The sequence below is a fragment of the Grus americana genome, chromosome 6 (assembly GCF_028858705.1).
Source record: "Grus americana isolate bGruAme1 chromosome 6, bGruAme1.mat, whole genome shotgun sequence".
NCBI lineage: Eukaryota > Metazoa > Chordata > Aves > Gruiformes > Gruidae > Grus > Grus americana.
This window is the reverse complement of record NC_072857.1, coordinates 14,430,966-14,446,968: the sequence shown is the minus strand read 5'-3', so window position 1 is coordinate 14,446,968 and position 16,003 is coordinate 14,430,966. Positions and strand designations below refer to the sequence as shown.

At 35.4% G+C, this 16,003-nt stretch overlaps 1 protein-coding gene across 3 annotated transcripts in view; it reads left to right on the top strand.

Moving 5' to 3' along the window:
- Positions 1-16,003, top strand: part of PTPN4 (protein tyrosine phosphatase non-receptor type 4) — a 114,176-nt gene that overhangs the window by 34,865 nt on the left and 63,308 nt on the right. For all 3 annotated transcript variants that reach the window (XR_008577806.1, XM_054830966.1, XM_054830967.1), the window contains exons 2-3: positions 7,779-7,933; positions 14,541-14,648. Coding sequence is in view for 2 of the 3 variants with exons in the window: in XM_054830966.1 (XP_054686941.1) it covers positions 7,796-7,933; positions 14,541-14,648 (246 nt within the window). In the remaining variant the exon portion in view is untranslated. The remainder of the gene's footprint in view (positions 1-7,778; positions 7,934-14,540; positions 14,649-16,003) is intronic.

The following is a 16,003-nucleotide window of genomic DNA, read 5'->3' as shown; positions in this document are numbered from 1 at the left end:
TTGAACCTGCTGAAGTAGGATAGCGGGAGGACAAAAAAAAAAAAGTATGAAGTATGACTATTTTAATTCTAGATCTTTCTTAGCTGCAGATTTCTAGTGTATTGGGTGTATTTTTTCAGCCTCTCTGAAGCTCGATTCCCTATCTAGAAAACTGGGCAAAACCTGAAAAAGGAGATCAGATATACTATGAAAGGATGTGCTATGGAAATCCAATGCATTTATCAGGCAGCCAGTTGTAACGTGGTGTGGACAGGTATTCACGAAGAATATATTTGAAACTTAAAAATGGATTTAAAATGAACCATATGGAGCTGTTTGGAATCAGGCCCCTTTTTTGTCATCTTTTTCTAAAAATTTTTTTTTTATCTTCTCAGGCTGTATCTAATCTACAGTCGTGGATAGTGAAGATGGAGGAGTTACTTCATGTGAAAAATGACTGGGCATAGAAAGGGAGGGCATAAAGGTTTTACATTCAAAATAATTGGCAGTATTGATGGCATGGTTTCTAAGAACTAGTTTTTGGGTTTTTTTAATTAGTATTACTTCTAAACTGTGCCAGTAAGTATTTTAATCTCAAACTAATGAATTTTATCTTGCTGTCTTTGTGTTTTCTGAAATGTTATGTATAGGAGTGAAGCAAAGCAGATACCAGACTTCCTGCACTGTCTTATTTCAGACCCAAAGCAGAGAAAGGGAGCAGCTGAATTTGAGAGGCTTTTTTCTAAAGCATTGTGCATACAGTTCAAACATAATGAGTATTGACATTTAATTAGATAGAAGTGTCATTTATAATAGGCTTTTCTGTTCACTATGCTCTTGTTCTTGGGGGAAGGGAAGAGCAAGGGAGGGAATTGTCCAATTGTTGAAATAGTTTATTTTTCAGATGAAATAGATTGCTATAGTACTACCAAACTAATTTGCTGTGTTCTAATACAGATCCTCCGTCTTTCTCTAACAGATTGGCCACTATCCTGTGTAGAGTGACCAAACACTCATTAATTATTATTTTTATGCTGGAAAGAATTAAATTCTGGGAGTGGCAGAGCAAGGTGTTTTGCCTTTAACCCTTTGTCCTGTTAGTAATTATGTGATGATAACAATGAAAATCTTGCTTGGTATCACACAGAAGTTGTTCAAGTTTGAAACTCCTGTCCAAAGAAATAGATAAAAAGCATTGTCAAATGAGGTCTTAATTTAAAAAGAAGTCCTGAAGTAATTTTTTAACTGAGAGTAGTTATTAATTTAGGTGTTGAGCGTGTACTGAAATTCACAGCCAACCCCATGAAATCCTCATGCTCATAAAACGAGATGAAGTAACAATTTTAGAAACTTATCCGAATAAGTGGATAGACTATTCCTGGTGGATAGACTGTTACTGGTTCGTGTATAGGAGAAGCTGATAGTGGAGGAGAGAGGCTGAATTCAACTTCTTTTCTCTCAGCTATTGAACTTCGGTCCCAAAATTCTCAGAAACTGTCAGATGTACTTTAAGCATTAATGCTTTTTGTGTTAGATTTGGTGCTTTATGTGGTTCAGGATTGAGAGTGTGTGTAAGAGTAGCACATTCATTGAAATTCAGGTGAGATCATGGACATTTTGGGGCCATGTGAGTGTGTTGCTCTTTATTGCTCTCAAGAGTGAAATACTTGCAGATAGGAATTTCTTTTGCTGTTCTGCTTCTTGAATCTGTGAGGGATTTAATCAAGCAGCTCACAGTGCCCACTGATAACAGAAGTCTTGAGGGAATGTATAAAAGCAGCTGGAGGTGAGATAAGTTTTGTGTACCAGTTGTGCATATGAAGTGTGGAGCCTGCTCAGGGCCAGGCTGTAAAGATGGGTGTGGGAAGCCCTGACTGAGGAGGGGGGTAAGCTTGGAGCTCCAGAGCTGCCAGCCCCATAGAGATACCTGGGCTAATGAGAGGACAAGCTGGTTACCTGCCAGTGAAGAGAAGTTGATGAGGTTTTGGCAACTACCTTCCCAACTTCCACTGCCAGTGTCTCCTTGTATCCAATGCTCTCTTTTGAGAACTTGGGAATACAATAGCACTGAAGGAATTGTGCCTGTAGTTACATTGTGCTGTCACTGTAACTCCCAGCGTGTCAACAGGAAAAATGTGATATCCCTCTTTCCAGTGGAAGTTTTGGGAAGAGTTTGATAAGTGGCCATATGATAGCTTTACAGGAGTATATTATTTTCTTTAAGCAGAATGAATTTGATTCATTTATATTTTACAGATAATTAATAAACTTACAAAAGAAACAGAAGATTTTGATAGAGCACAGAATCATTAATAATGTTGTTGACTAGCTAGAAGCCTGGCTTGAACCTTTGCACCTGGTGACCACAAAGTGAAATGACCCAAAGTTTACATGTCAACTTTCAAGAATCCCATTGTTTGGTCAGCAGAAAGCAGGAAGAAATGAATGAAGTATGAATCATTGGAAGGAGTTCAGGATTGTAGTACTTGGGTTGATTCACTTGAATTGAAAATGCATTTCTACTCTGATTTATTTGTAAGGAGTGTCCTGAAGCTGTGTGCTACTTCGGAATTGCTGAAAACTTTCAAACCAAATTTTTGAAAGATAAAAAATTTGAACTTTTATTTGTTGGACTAATGTGGACTTCCCTCCAAACAGTGCACACTCAGCTAATGTGTTTAGCATTTTCAAACTGATTTTGGTTAAAACATTTAATAAAGTTTCACTCACGTGTTTTCAGTAAATGTGTATGAAGGTGGGTTCTAGATATAACTCAGTGTTTGTTTGAAATGCTGTATTACCCCGTTTAAACCTTCAAAATTTTCTTGTACTTTTAATAGTTTCTTTTTCTCCTAATTGGATTATCTGGATAATTTTAGTAACCATGGGGTCTGCAATCTAATTAACATATTCAAGCTACATCATGTTATAAGGATGTGGGGTTTCTATGAGTCTGGCCTACTTTTCCACCTCTTGTAGCAAATTCATGCACTGTGTTGGACCCAAATCAGCAGGTGGGCTACAGTGGAAATACGTGCCTTCTGGGTTGCTAAAATACCAGCTTCTAAACAAATAGAAATCTGGTAATGCATTAGCTGCTTAGCTGCTTTAGATTAGCCATGAAAACCGAAATTTCTCATGTCTTTGCATGCCCATGTGCATACTGTACTGTCCTAAGGTGGTTGTCTTTGTGCACAGTACATGATACGAACTCTCTTTAAAAGAACTCTTTATTTCAAGTCAGCAAATAGGTTGCACTCTTGGATAAATTAAATCTCAGTTAATTACCTTCTTAACCAGCTGCTTATTTATTAAGCTGCTTAAAATTGGTTAGTTTATTGTAAGCCCAAGCAAATTGTCATTTTTCGGTATACTTTTACATAAAAGAATAGAAGATGCCAAAAATTCATTTGTGAAGCTTCTGTATGCTCTTGAATGCCCTAACCAGGCCAGTATCACAGGAATGTTCTGCCCTTTGATAGGGAACACTCCCTAGAATTGTTTCATCACTTGAAACCTGAGCTCAGGCAGGAAATGTACAATTTACTCCCTCCACAGACCTGAGAGGTAAGCAGAGTTTCATTGCACAAGTTCTGTCCTTCTTCAGTTGCTGTAGCAGCACGTGCTTTGGGCTATTAATTCAAGTGTCTAAATATTAAATGCTTAGGCAAAGACACTGAAAAAAAATAAGCAGAAACCTTCTTCATACACAAACATTAAATAGAATTTAAAGAATCCACTTGCATATATAGAAAGATTTTAGTGTAAGTGGCCATGGTACTGCCCATGACATGGATATGCATGCACAGTAGTACCTTGCTTAAGTTAAGCTGCTGTTTAAACCAGTTGTTCTCTTTTTTCCTTCTTTTTTTTTTTTTCTTGAATCTCACTTTTTGTCTTTACTCCTTTCTTTTGGGGCTGCAGATCTTACTTTGGAGCTTGAAGTCAGTCCTTTATTTGTTCCATACTAACTTTAGCTATAACATATTTTCATTTCAGAAGGTTGCAACCACCATAGCTGAACTTTTTCATTAGTTTTGTTATTTTACAAATTAGTATTTACTGGGGAATCAGACCGTTATGGTTTATAACCTCGTAAGCAATAGCTAGCCATCTTACTATTTTGCTAGTATGTTTTCAAAATGTATAGCAAGAATGACAATACCTGGTCAGGAGGAAAAAATGTTGTTTGTGTTCTTGGTGCATGTATTTCTGGAAGAAAGGAGTAGTAAAGATGGTATGGATACAGTTCAGGGCCAATTATATTGTAAAAGAAGTGTGTCACAGTAAGGCCAGTAATTGCAGGGTCTTTCCGTGCTTAGTAACTGCATCCTTTTTGTATGCATGTATGCTGATAGAGGTGTAAATATGGGTTGCTTGGTCACAAAGCAGTTACATGTAATAGCCCTGGCAGATCTTAGAATGAGGAGTATTTTTGAGAGAGCATGTGAAGGCATTTTAACATAATCCCTACATACTTTCATAGTTTGTTTGCTGACATATGGGGAAAGAGTAACTTTGAATGTGGTTTGCAGAAAATAGTCTGCCTTTTATTACCCTCCTCTCTATTACTTTCATGGCTGCTATATTTCCATGTTGTAGAAGTATTTCACAATTTCAGTTATACGTAGTTGTAAAACTGTATTCTGCAGTTGCAAAAGCCTTTTAGTTTAATGGAAGAAATTTGTCTAATACAAGATGGCTGTTCAGGCTACTACGTATTGTATGTGGGGCATGGAATATAATGCTTCATTGCTTAACCTGAAAGTTCAAAACATGGTTTCCTAAGTCCATGAAGAAAACATTTATGAATGACTACCATGGTGTGAATATGAGCTCTACACCAGGAAGATGCTAAGCTCCAAACTGTGGAACAGTATGTGAGAAATATCTTTATGTGTGTCTCCTATTCATTTCCTCTTTCTTTAAAGAGAGCGAGAAGGCATTGCCCTTCAGGTCTTCGAGGTAGATGAACTGTTGTTTTGATACAATATAACTTCTCCTATTTCCTTAGCAAACTCATAAGACATGCCATTTGACAATTTCATTTCTGTACATTGAGAAAGACCTGTCACTGTGTTTTTGGTTAGAGTGAAGATCATCTATGTTACAAAGAGAACCTTGCTGCATCTGCAGGTCTGGTATATCCAAGGACACGGTGAATGGTTGCTTGATATTAAAGGATTTTTGAGGATCACTGAGGGCGGATTTTCTCCTTTCTCGTATGAATTTTTTGCTGTTTGAAATGCAGAAGTTTTCTCTAGTTTAAGGCAGTGATGAGGAAGGAAGAAATACTGTCAGTCTTGATGAGCAAATAAGAAAAAATAGGGGAGAGAACAGGAGGCAAAGGTCAGATTTTCCTTTTTGTTCCCTTAAAGCATGATGGCTTCCAGCCTTTAACTAGTCTTTTGCGGCCCCCCCCATCCACATTCTGAAATTGTGGATTGTTTACTCAGACCCTCCTAGCTCACTACCAAATGGTTTTGTGAGGACTGCAATACTTATTTGGAAGCTGAAGAGTCCTACTTTTGTGCACTGGTTGTATCTGTGGGAAAGAACTCTGAGATAACCCTCACTGTGTCTTGGTATATTTGTCACTTATGCAAATCCTAGTAAAATACGCCTGTCAAAGGGTTGTTTCTCTGGCATGGATAAACTGTTTTTAATCAAATTGCATGCTTTTCTGAAACTTTCTTTGATTCAACTCACAGGCAAATGCCACTCTAAAGTCTTGGCTATAGTTATTGATTGTGTAGCTGCACTGGTAAAGATGCTGATGTTCATGCTGTTATGGCTAGTAAGGTGACTGACTTTTAGATTGTGCCTGTGGGACATAAAATACTGTTTGTGAAATGTTACGTTGTTGGTGCAGATCAGTGGTATGGAGGTTCAGTTAACTGTTCTTCTCTGTTAAAGGTTTTCTTCTGCCTTTTATTTTTCAGACTTGTAGAAGGCATAGCAGAAGCAGCCTCTTCAGGAGGAGTTGTCAGACATGTACTTTCTTGTTAGGCTTACTTTGGAGTTTTAATGTTTGCAACACAATTTTTCATTATTTTATCATTAAGAGAAAATCGTGAGTTTTGCTTGCAGCTGGTGGGTTTATCTGTTATCTTTATCCTTTCTTGGTTTGTCATGTTGGTTGAGCAAAAATAAACTTGCTGTAATTCTGCATGAATACAGCATTGCAGTTCTGAAGCCAGAGTGACTGAGTAGACAAAAAAAAAAAAAGAAAAAGCTGTCTGGTAAGGAGACAAGTACTTTTTAATCTGAAAATGCTGGTTAAGTCAATACTGAAACATTTTGCAAGGATGGATTATTATAAAAAAGATTTTTTTTTTTTTTTTATGTCTTGAGATTTGTGGTCATGCTGAAAAGAGCTGAAGACATGCTCTAGAAAAGCAAAATACCTCATGGATTTTTAGGACAGTTGCTCAGGAGGTTGACTGCAGTAGAAGGAAAGTTAAACTGCAGTCTCAGCCCTTTGTGATACAGGTGGCATGAGTCTTGGTCTTCCACTTTCCCAGGAGGGTCTATGTATCTAAGCTCTCAACTATTTAGGAGGGAATAGATGTCTGTCTTGCTACCCTATTCATTTGTGTATATTGGAGCACAGATATCTCTTATGATCCAGGCAAGCTCTCTAATCACTGCTGGGATGTTTGCTGTCATCTGCTAAATTCCTCCAAAATGGGAAGCAAACATACAAACATTTTTGAAGTCTTCATAATTTTTCACAGAATAAGGAAAATCAATCATTTTGTATTGTTTTGAGAATACTTGTTTTCTTTTACTACTTTTAACGGTATTTTAATTTCCTATGTCAATATATTCTCTACTTAAGTTATGAAACGTTTTGTTTGCTTATGCCCTTGTCAAAGGATGTAGAAATAGTTTGCTGAGTGTGTAATTAAGTGAATCACAGGCCCTGATCCTGTGAAGTACTTAAGAAAGCAACTAGTATTGCTGGATAGGGCTAATAAGATCAGGTGTGCACATAAGTACTTTGCTGGACTGGGGTTGCATGATAATCATTAGAATCTTAGTGTTGAAAAGTGAAAGTCACATTTCAATTCTTGCATTTTATTTACCAGCACTTAGAGCAGGGCATAGATAGACTTGTGTTGGTCACTGTTCCTTATCTGGAGAATAAGAATTGTGCTTCCAAACAAAATATGTGAATCAAATCAAATTGACCTAGACAGAAGATTCAGTGGTTTGACAAATCTTTATCTATTCATGTTGTAATTAGAAAAAAAAGAAAAAAAGCAATGCTAATGTTTTTGTTATTGCTGAATATTCCTGTGTCTAATGATTATAAAGTGAATGCACAGGTTTTGCAATTGTGTATTTCCTGTTTTCTTTATGCTTTCTCTTTATAAAGCATTTTGGTGTAAGCATTTTTCCCCCTGTTTTGCACTGAAATTAATTTACTTAATTGCCTCTAATATGGGGAGCTGAGAAGCCATGATGCCCAGCAATTATGATGCTTTTTGTAGTGAAAATGCTGTTCTGAATCTTTAAAAACAAAACAACCCCCCCCACAAAACAACCTTAAAATAGGGAGGAAGTGGACAATGGGCAGAAAGTAAAGGACTGAGTATTTTGGAATAAGGTTGTGTTGTAATTTTTAAGATGCTGTTTCATTATTGGATACTGTGAATTTAGTACTCATTTTTCATTTGTCTGTAATGGATTTTTTTAACAACGGACTTACTCTGTGTTGATCTTTCTTTGAAGTGTGACATTCTTGCATTTGCATTTTTTGGTCGTCTTAAATTTTATTTTTGTTTTTCCCAAAGACCCTGTGTGGACAGTAATGACCGCACGTTTCCGATTGCCTGCTGGCAGAACCTACAATGTACGAGCATCTGAGCTGGCACGAGACAGGCAGCATACGGAGGTGGTCTGCAACATTCTTCTCCTGGATAACACTGTACAAGCTTTCAGAGTTAATGTAAGTCATTTGCTCTATTGCAAATCAGTATCACGGAGCTTGCTTTCCTTTGCTGGATTTGTATGGCTAGAGTTTGACTTTCAAAATAGTGTTAAGTACAGAATAGAAGGGGAAGTTATGTTCAGGCAGGCATGCTTGTACACGTACATATGAAGTCTCTGAACTTAGTCATTCTGGCATCCTCTATAGTACATACACATCTTCATTTCAAAATTGAATTACAAAGCATAGTTTATTTCTAGTAATTCTTTTCATGGACTAAAGTTATGTAGTGGAAATGGAGGGCAGTTTTGCCACTGAGTAGAATGAGAAGCAAGCTTTTGTTTTGCTCTGTTCTGTTTTTTGCATTTTGAGCAGGAACAAGGTGTAATTGTAACTCTTCTCATGACTGTGTAGCTAACTTCAATCATGTGTATGGTTATATTTGGTTACAGTGATCATCTTAAAGTATCTCTTTGCTTTTCTCAGATTATATTCTTGTTCTATTTCTCTCACGTTTATCACCTTGTAATGCACTAACGAGGATGTCAGGAAAAAAAAAGGAAGCTGGTTGCTGAATGCTGAGGACTGTTACTGGGAAAAGTTCATAACTTTTACATATGAACCTGGAATTTAAAATAGGTTATTCATCAGATTTTCTAATCTGTAATCCTTGATAAGGAGTTAAAATCAAAACATTTATGATTTTGTGCATATATTCATACAAGTGCAACCATTTCTTTCAATGTCTTGAGGAAAAAAAACCCACAAACAACAGGCAAGGACCTCACGATAAAACATTAAAGCATTTAAAGTGATCTTTGTGTGCGAAGAACCAGAACTCAAGAGGAAAGATGCTATGGGGTGTCCTGGGGCAGCAGAACTCGGCTTTTACTTTATAAGCTATAGAATTGATGACTTATGTGGAGAAAGGTTGAATAATGTGATGGTAAAAGTTACAGGTGACATGATTATTAAAATTTTCCAAGAGAAAATTGAACTTCAATGAATAGAGTGAAGGAGTAGCTTGATATCAATAAGACTGTGAGACTTCAGGTGGGAAGTGAGGGAGAAACTGAAGCAGTTCTCAAATCTGGGTGAACAAGTTTGATTTGGACTATATTTGGAAAAGTTCTAATGCTCAATAATTATATTGAATTCTAATATCCAGTGTTTAGTGAGAATGTTGATACATTTGGATGTTTTAGGGAAGATTTGTGAGAGTGATTGCATTTCTTTGTTCTGTAATGAGGTGGTTAGAGCCTGTGCTGCCTGCAGCTACCTATCAGAGGAGCAAAATCTCTGTTATCTAGCAAAAACTTGCAAGGATCCAGTGTCGAGTGGCTTAAGATTTAGAGGTAGACTTAGTGGTTACTTGTGTTAGATTTTTCAATCAAGATAGAAGGTTTTAGGATATTTTCTTAAGGCATTGTTGTAGTTCATTCAGGAGCTATTTAACTTTTCAGGACTTCTGAGTATTTAAGGGTTGGAATTTTGGATGATGGAGCTGGGGGAGGGAAAACCAAAGACTTTAATTTATCAACATCAAACCTTATCTCCTTTCTGGGATAATTTCTCCTGTATACCTTTTCCCTTTTTCTCTATGATATTCCACGGCTTTTCTATATCTCCTATCTTCTCATCCTTGCTAACAGTTTCCCGGTCTTTACTACCTGCTGAAAAGCAGTACGCGCAGAATGAAGTTGGATACAAACCATTAAAAATGCATGAGAAATTGTAAATGTTGTGTTCTTTGCTTTCAGGTGCATGAGTTTTCTATTAAAATATCTGTCTTGCAGTTTTTCATTTGTTTATAAGAGTTGGCTAAAATAAGGAATAATTGTTGTACAATAGGTATGGGAGACTGCTTCTTTTTGATCTAGGTGTTTAAAAGCTGTGTGTTAGAGAATGCTAGTGCCTGTCTAGAGGAGAATCACCGGTTATAAATCCTCAAATGCCTGTTTTGTCTCTCCCAAGAAAAATTTATATAATATGTTCTTCCCACCTCCCTAGTGTACTAAATATTTTAGTTGCGTGGATCACGCTTTACTGCTTATACAGATCAGCCTGCAAGTTTAACTATTAAAACTGAGTTTAGGGAATTAAAAAGTTTCTTGGTGCTCAACATTTTGATCTTGGGTCTTAGCCTCAATCTGGTTAATTTTTAAAAATAGGGAGTAATAAAGTATACAATCATAGCAAATATATGCTAACCTAGATAGTATACAGGTTTTCAGGATTTATAGCTGTGTTTTACTTTATTGTGGTTGACACAATACTTGGCAATAAATATTTATGGAATTGTTTTCAAAATAGGAAGAACAAAGATAACATCAAATAAATTAGCAAGGTTTTTTTCTCCTGGTGATTGCTATAGGTATTCTGTATGCTAATGATTGTAAAGCTTAATCATCTGGAGTATGCAGTGCTGTATTAATAAAAACGTACTCAAATGCTGTTTCTTCTCTAACAGCAAAGTACTGATCACAGACAATGTCTCTTGATAATTTATGTGACGTATTCTAAGTTCACGTTTCAACCAGCCTTTTCCATTGATCTGCAAAGTAGGCATTCTTTGTGCTAAGCCTTACCTTGTATAGAGCATAACAAATCAAATCAAGTAATCCCTATGGATTGTAGCCAGGTAAAGGTTGTTTTGGTTGCAGGCAGAAGAATCAGTTGGAACTAACCTGTGTATATATTTGAAGAGTAGAAAGTATTTCTGTAAAATGCTCTGCTTAGCAAATAAAGAACTACTTCGACACTGAAAAGCATATTTTATAGAAAGTGTAGCTGGAAGAAGTGAGGCTGACTTGAGTTAATAACATGATCAGGATGATTTGCATTACTGTAAACCTGCTTCTTCAAGATCAAATTGCTTTAATTGGTTTTAATTAATGTTTAAATACCTCAAATTGTGTCTTTTCCATGCAGGCTGACTTAATTGCGTTCCCTGAAAGCCAGTACATAGATACGGAGATCACACTAAAATTGAGGGAAAACTAAGTCAAGGTAGATGGGATGAGCTGTTCTGTGAGCAAGGCTGGTGGGTTACTGGTCAGGGATAAAATGTTTCAATTTGGAGCCTTTATTATCTCAGAATTCTCCTCAAACTTAATGTATTGACACTTTCATGGAAGTAAAATCTTTAAATCTGTAAAATAACCCAAACTAAACAAAAAACCACACCATCCTCCCTGTAATTTTAGAAGCGAAAATTTTCAATAATTTAATCTTCAGCATTGCTGAGTTATACTGCCCTTTTTTCTTTGACCAAAAAATAACAGCCTGCTTGGAAACTTTTTTTTAAAACAAGATAACTTTTTGCAAAGCTAACGTAAGCTGTGGAATGAAAGGAGACAGTAGAGCAGCACTGGCTGTTTGGGGATGTGCTTGTTTGAGTCACAACAGAAGTATTAGGTCAGCCAGGAGAGGAGATGTTCCAGTGTTGTCATTAGTGAAGGAGCAGCGCAGCTTCCCACGCATCTGTGAGCAGCAGAGCTGTCTGACCCCCTCCAGGAAAACCTGACACCTGTTATCCCATTCCTCTGTCATCAGAAGTCCAAATTTGTTTGGCCTGGCATAGCAGCAATATCTCCTGGTGTTTGCTGTAGGTATGACCAGTTTTGTAGGCCAGCAACAAAACCAGAATGTCAGTAATATAAATTGGGAAGATGGTGGTGGTAGTTGGTAAACAGGCATTAAACGTATGTAATTGCAGATGTTTACCTAAATTTTCAAATGGGTGTTTTTAAACAGCTAACAATCATTTTGCGATTAGAAATTAATGTGAATATATCTAGTTGTACAAGATGTTAGCCACTAGATGATAGAAACTTCATAAAGTGCAGTTAATATATTGATGTCTAGCGTTGATGTCAAATTTGTTCTGAAAGGCCAAAATTTGTTAGACATTTTGCCTCCAGCAATGACTAAGACATACACATAACTTCCTAATAGTCCGAGTCAGAAAAAAAAATGTTGATATGTTTTCTATCTAACTACTGTAGGTGTATGTTAGGTAGTTCCCATTTTTCATATATTTTTCTATTATTCCCTGTTTTAAGAGGAAATATTAATGTTTAACTTTATCTGTAGAAATAAAGCACATTTCTTTTTATGCTAATCCACATTTATTGGTTTTGCTTTTTTATGAAAAAAAAGCAAAAGTAAAAACTTGTTATCATACTTTATAATTTATAGCAGCTATTCAATAGTTCTGATAGTATTACAAATATTTTGGACCTTTCACAACAAGCAGGATTGTGACCTTCACCTGCACTGGCAAGCTGCAACATCATTATATAAATATCAGAGATGGGTTAAACTGAGGTCTGGTTTTACTAGATGCTTATCTTTATTTTGCACTGAGAGTAAAATGTTGTGATCAAAACATATGCTTCATGTTGAAACTAGTCTTCTCTTACCAAATTTGCTGCTCTATTGCAGGAGAAATACCTTCCTTGTGGTTGTGAAACGACGTTCCGTAATACTAAATTCAAACTGGTCAGCAAGGTCTAAGCATTTTTGTTAGGAAGCATCTATTCATATATTTAAAAAACAGTATAAATTTTCAGGTTTAGATTAGAAAAAAGCTACAGAATTGATATCTGCATGTTGTTTGAAAAAATAACGTGTCAGTAGTGGCAAATGTAAGTCTAAACTTGGGTTCCAAATGTTTCCCGTTTTCTGATAGTTACTGTCATAAATTCTTAGTTTGAGTTCTGATTTAAATCTACATGGGGAAAAATGCCAAGATGCAATTAATGTTGCTATGTGATTTTAAAATTAGTTTTATTTGCTGAAAAAAAATTGTACTGGTTTAGTTGAAAGTATATCAGAAACTCCTAATTTAGTAAAAATGAAAGTGGCTAGTTTGGGATTGTACATGAAAACTGTCTTACGGATTTATACTGTTGTGTATTTCTTAAGTTAACATCTTTTTATTTTTTTATCTTGTTTTTAGTTATTGGAAAGTAAAATTTTCAGTAGTGAACTTTATAGCAATGGTGCTCCTACTGGCTATTCATTTCATTAAACATGAAGAAATTTTCTCTATATGATTTAAAAAAAAAATTAAGATCTTATTTCGAAGTAAATACAGCAATTCTTAGATCACTTTAACTTAGCCATATTTATATAGGACCTGAAATATATGCCTTATGTAATTTCAACTTAAATAAGCAGAGCTATGGTTATGGTTATCCTGTTGGGATCATTTCAACCATAATTTGTTGATAACTATTTTCTAAATTTTATTATTATGAAATAAATTGTCAAGCTTCTTTGAGTTTTAGCCCCAAATAAATGGTTTTGACAGTTTACTCAACTTCAGTGTAATTTCAGCTGAACAACAAAAAAAAGAGAGTTTTGATAAGATGCTCTTAGATGTTAACAAATGTCTGAATGTGATTTGTAGATCTTTCTCGTATATGGACATTAATGATATTCTTGCAACCTTCTTTTGACCTTTTAGTTATATACTTCTAAGGGCCATAAAAGTAAACTGTTGTGTAATCTCTATCAGAAGTGAGATCATTTGGGAGCAGAACAGCAGGATTTATGTTTTAAAACTTTAAAAATATCTTATTGCCTACAGTAAACAAGGCAAGATGTGTCAAAGATGTATTTGGCACCTAGAAGATTGTTAGAAGCTTGGTTGGTGCTAGAGAAGTAGAAAATCTATGCAGAAAATGTATCAATCATTTTCATCATGGGGTTTTGTTTGTTTTGTGGGGTTTTTTTGTTTGTTTGACAGATGTTCTTGCAGAATTTTTCCTCATCTATTGTACTTCAAGAATCTATGACACTTTAACTTCTTTGGGAAACTCCCTTCATATTTCACCAAATGTATTTATTCAGTCCTGTCATAATGGCACACTCAGTGTTTCAGTTACTGTGTTGGCAGTATTTTCAGATTAGGCAAAAAATTGCTAGGTACCAACAACTACAGATTCTTTTTATTTCATTTTGTGGGTAAGATTTGTCCCCATAGTAGAAATCAAGTTTGTTCACTTGTCTCTGAAAAGCAGAATTACTGTTGTTCAGTTCATTTGAATTAGTCCATTTAGTGTGAAGTAGTATCTTTGAGATACATTTAAATGATGCTTCTCAGTTAGATATTTGGCTTCTTCAGCTGTCTGTGCCATTTAACTTTGGAAACATTTATAATGTCCTGGTTCATTTAGATTCAGGAATAGATTTTCAGGTAAAATAAGTAAGAATAACTTGTACAGACGTGTACTTTTAAATTTGGTGACCCAAACAAGGCTACAAAGCTCTTTGTCAAATCCTAGCCTCCCTTCTCTCTCTCTTTCTCTCTCTCTCTCTTTTAAATATCAAATTTGGCTAATCAATGGCTTTCAGGAGTAATCCTGTAGCTAGCTGAGAAGTAAGAAATTCATACTGTCAGAAAATGACAAAGGAAAAATAATTCCTTACATATGTTTCAAAAAGTGAGATGAAGCTCATTTTAAAATAGTGCTTTTGGGATGCACTTTGTGATATTTAAAATGTAGGCTGCTAGAGCACATCTGAAAGAATGTGTATGTGGTCTGCCTGTCTGAAGTCTGTGTGTCCAATTATATATTTATTCATTAAACAATATATATATATTTGTTCTCTGCAGAAACATGATCAGGGTCAAGTTCTGTTGGATGTAGTCTTCAAGCATCTTGATTTGACAGAGAGAGATTACTTTGGTTTACAGTTGGCTGATGAATCTACTGATAACCCAGTAAGTTGACTCTGTTTTATAAATATGATTTTATAAATCATAATCATGTTCATCACTGTGCTCTGTGGCATTGTAAAGAGAAGAAAATAGAAGTCATTGCAATATTGTGCCATCTTCTCCAAATATGTCATTTGAGTGGGTCAGTATCACCTTGTAGTTATGACGAAACTGAATGTGAATAGTTACAAGTTTGGAGTAAAATGATGAGATCTGCGCTTATGAAATAATACTGTAAAAGGGTATTGCTTGTTTTATTGTATCAATTTACTACAGTGCATGATCATTTTCAGTGAGGATAAGAAATAAGAAATATTTTTAATTTTTTCTTTTTTTTTTTCATTAGGACTTAAAAAAATGAGGGGTTTTTAGATTGTCCTGTACAGTGGTTTTGTTTCTAGCCCAGATACCTAGTAGGTCTTTGAATAGTGCTTCATATAGCCCACTCTCTGACAAGGGCTGTGTCAGCTTATCACCTTAACAGAAAAAGGAAGGAACTCCTTTGAAAATGAGTGTTTATAATATTTCATATGCTTCACTTGAAAGGAAATTCCATAGGACTGAAACTTTGTAAATCACTCTATAATTCACCAGTAGATCCAGCTGCAATGTTCAGTGGCTGTAATAGTTATAGCTGTACTGCTGAGATCATGATGGCTTGAAGAATACTTCTTGAACGCTTTCTTTGATAGGGATCAGATGTTCCTTTGATAGGTATCAGATGTTCAATACTTGTTTTAAAGTGCAATTTAACTAAGTATTATTCCTTTTAATACAGTTCTTTAATTCCCATTATATGCGTGTCACAGTGATGGGGTCTAAATTTATCTCCTAACTTGCGTGTTGAAAGTAATTTTTGTTCACAAAATGTGCAGAATATGATTTATAGAGATAAGTGACACTGTAAAGTGTTAATGATTCAGTAACTAAGGTGAATTTCAGAAAATAGTGCAACTTTCTTTGGTAAGATTTGGTCTACTGTTGTTTTACCATCATGAGTGACTGTCCTAAATAGAAGGAACAGTCTTTTTAATCTTACTAAAAGGTTGCGGGGTTTTTTTTCTTTTTACTTTTTTTTAATGTAGAAGAGAAAGAAAGAAGTCATAATACAGCCATAATTTTTCTTCTGCCTGAATAGTGAATTACTTCCAAATTTCTTTCTTATCTAGAACAAATTATTCTTAATTATATTCTTTTTCTAAATTCTGGTAACAGTAAGATTATTAATATGAATAAAGCCGTATAGCACAGTTGTAGATATTTAACATTTCTTTTGTAGATAGTTACACATTGTGGATAGTTAAGACATTGGCAGGCTGGCCACATTTAATCTTTTTATTCTGAACTTTGTTTCCAGG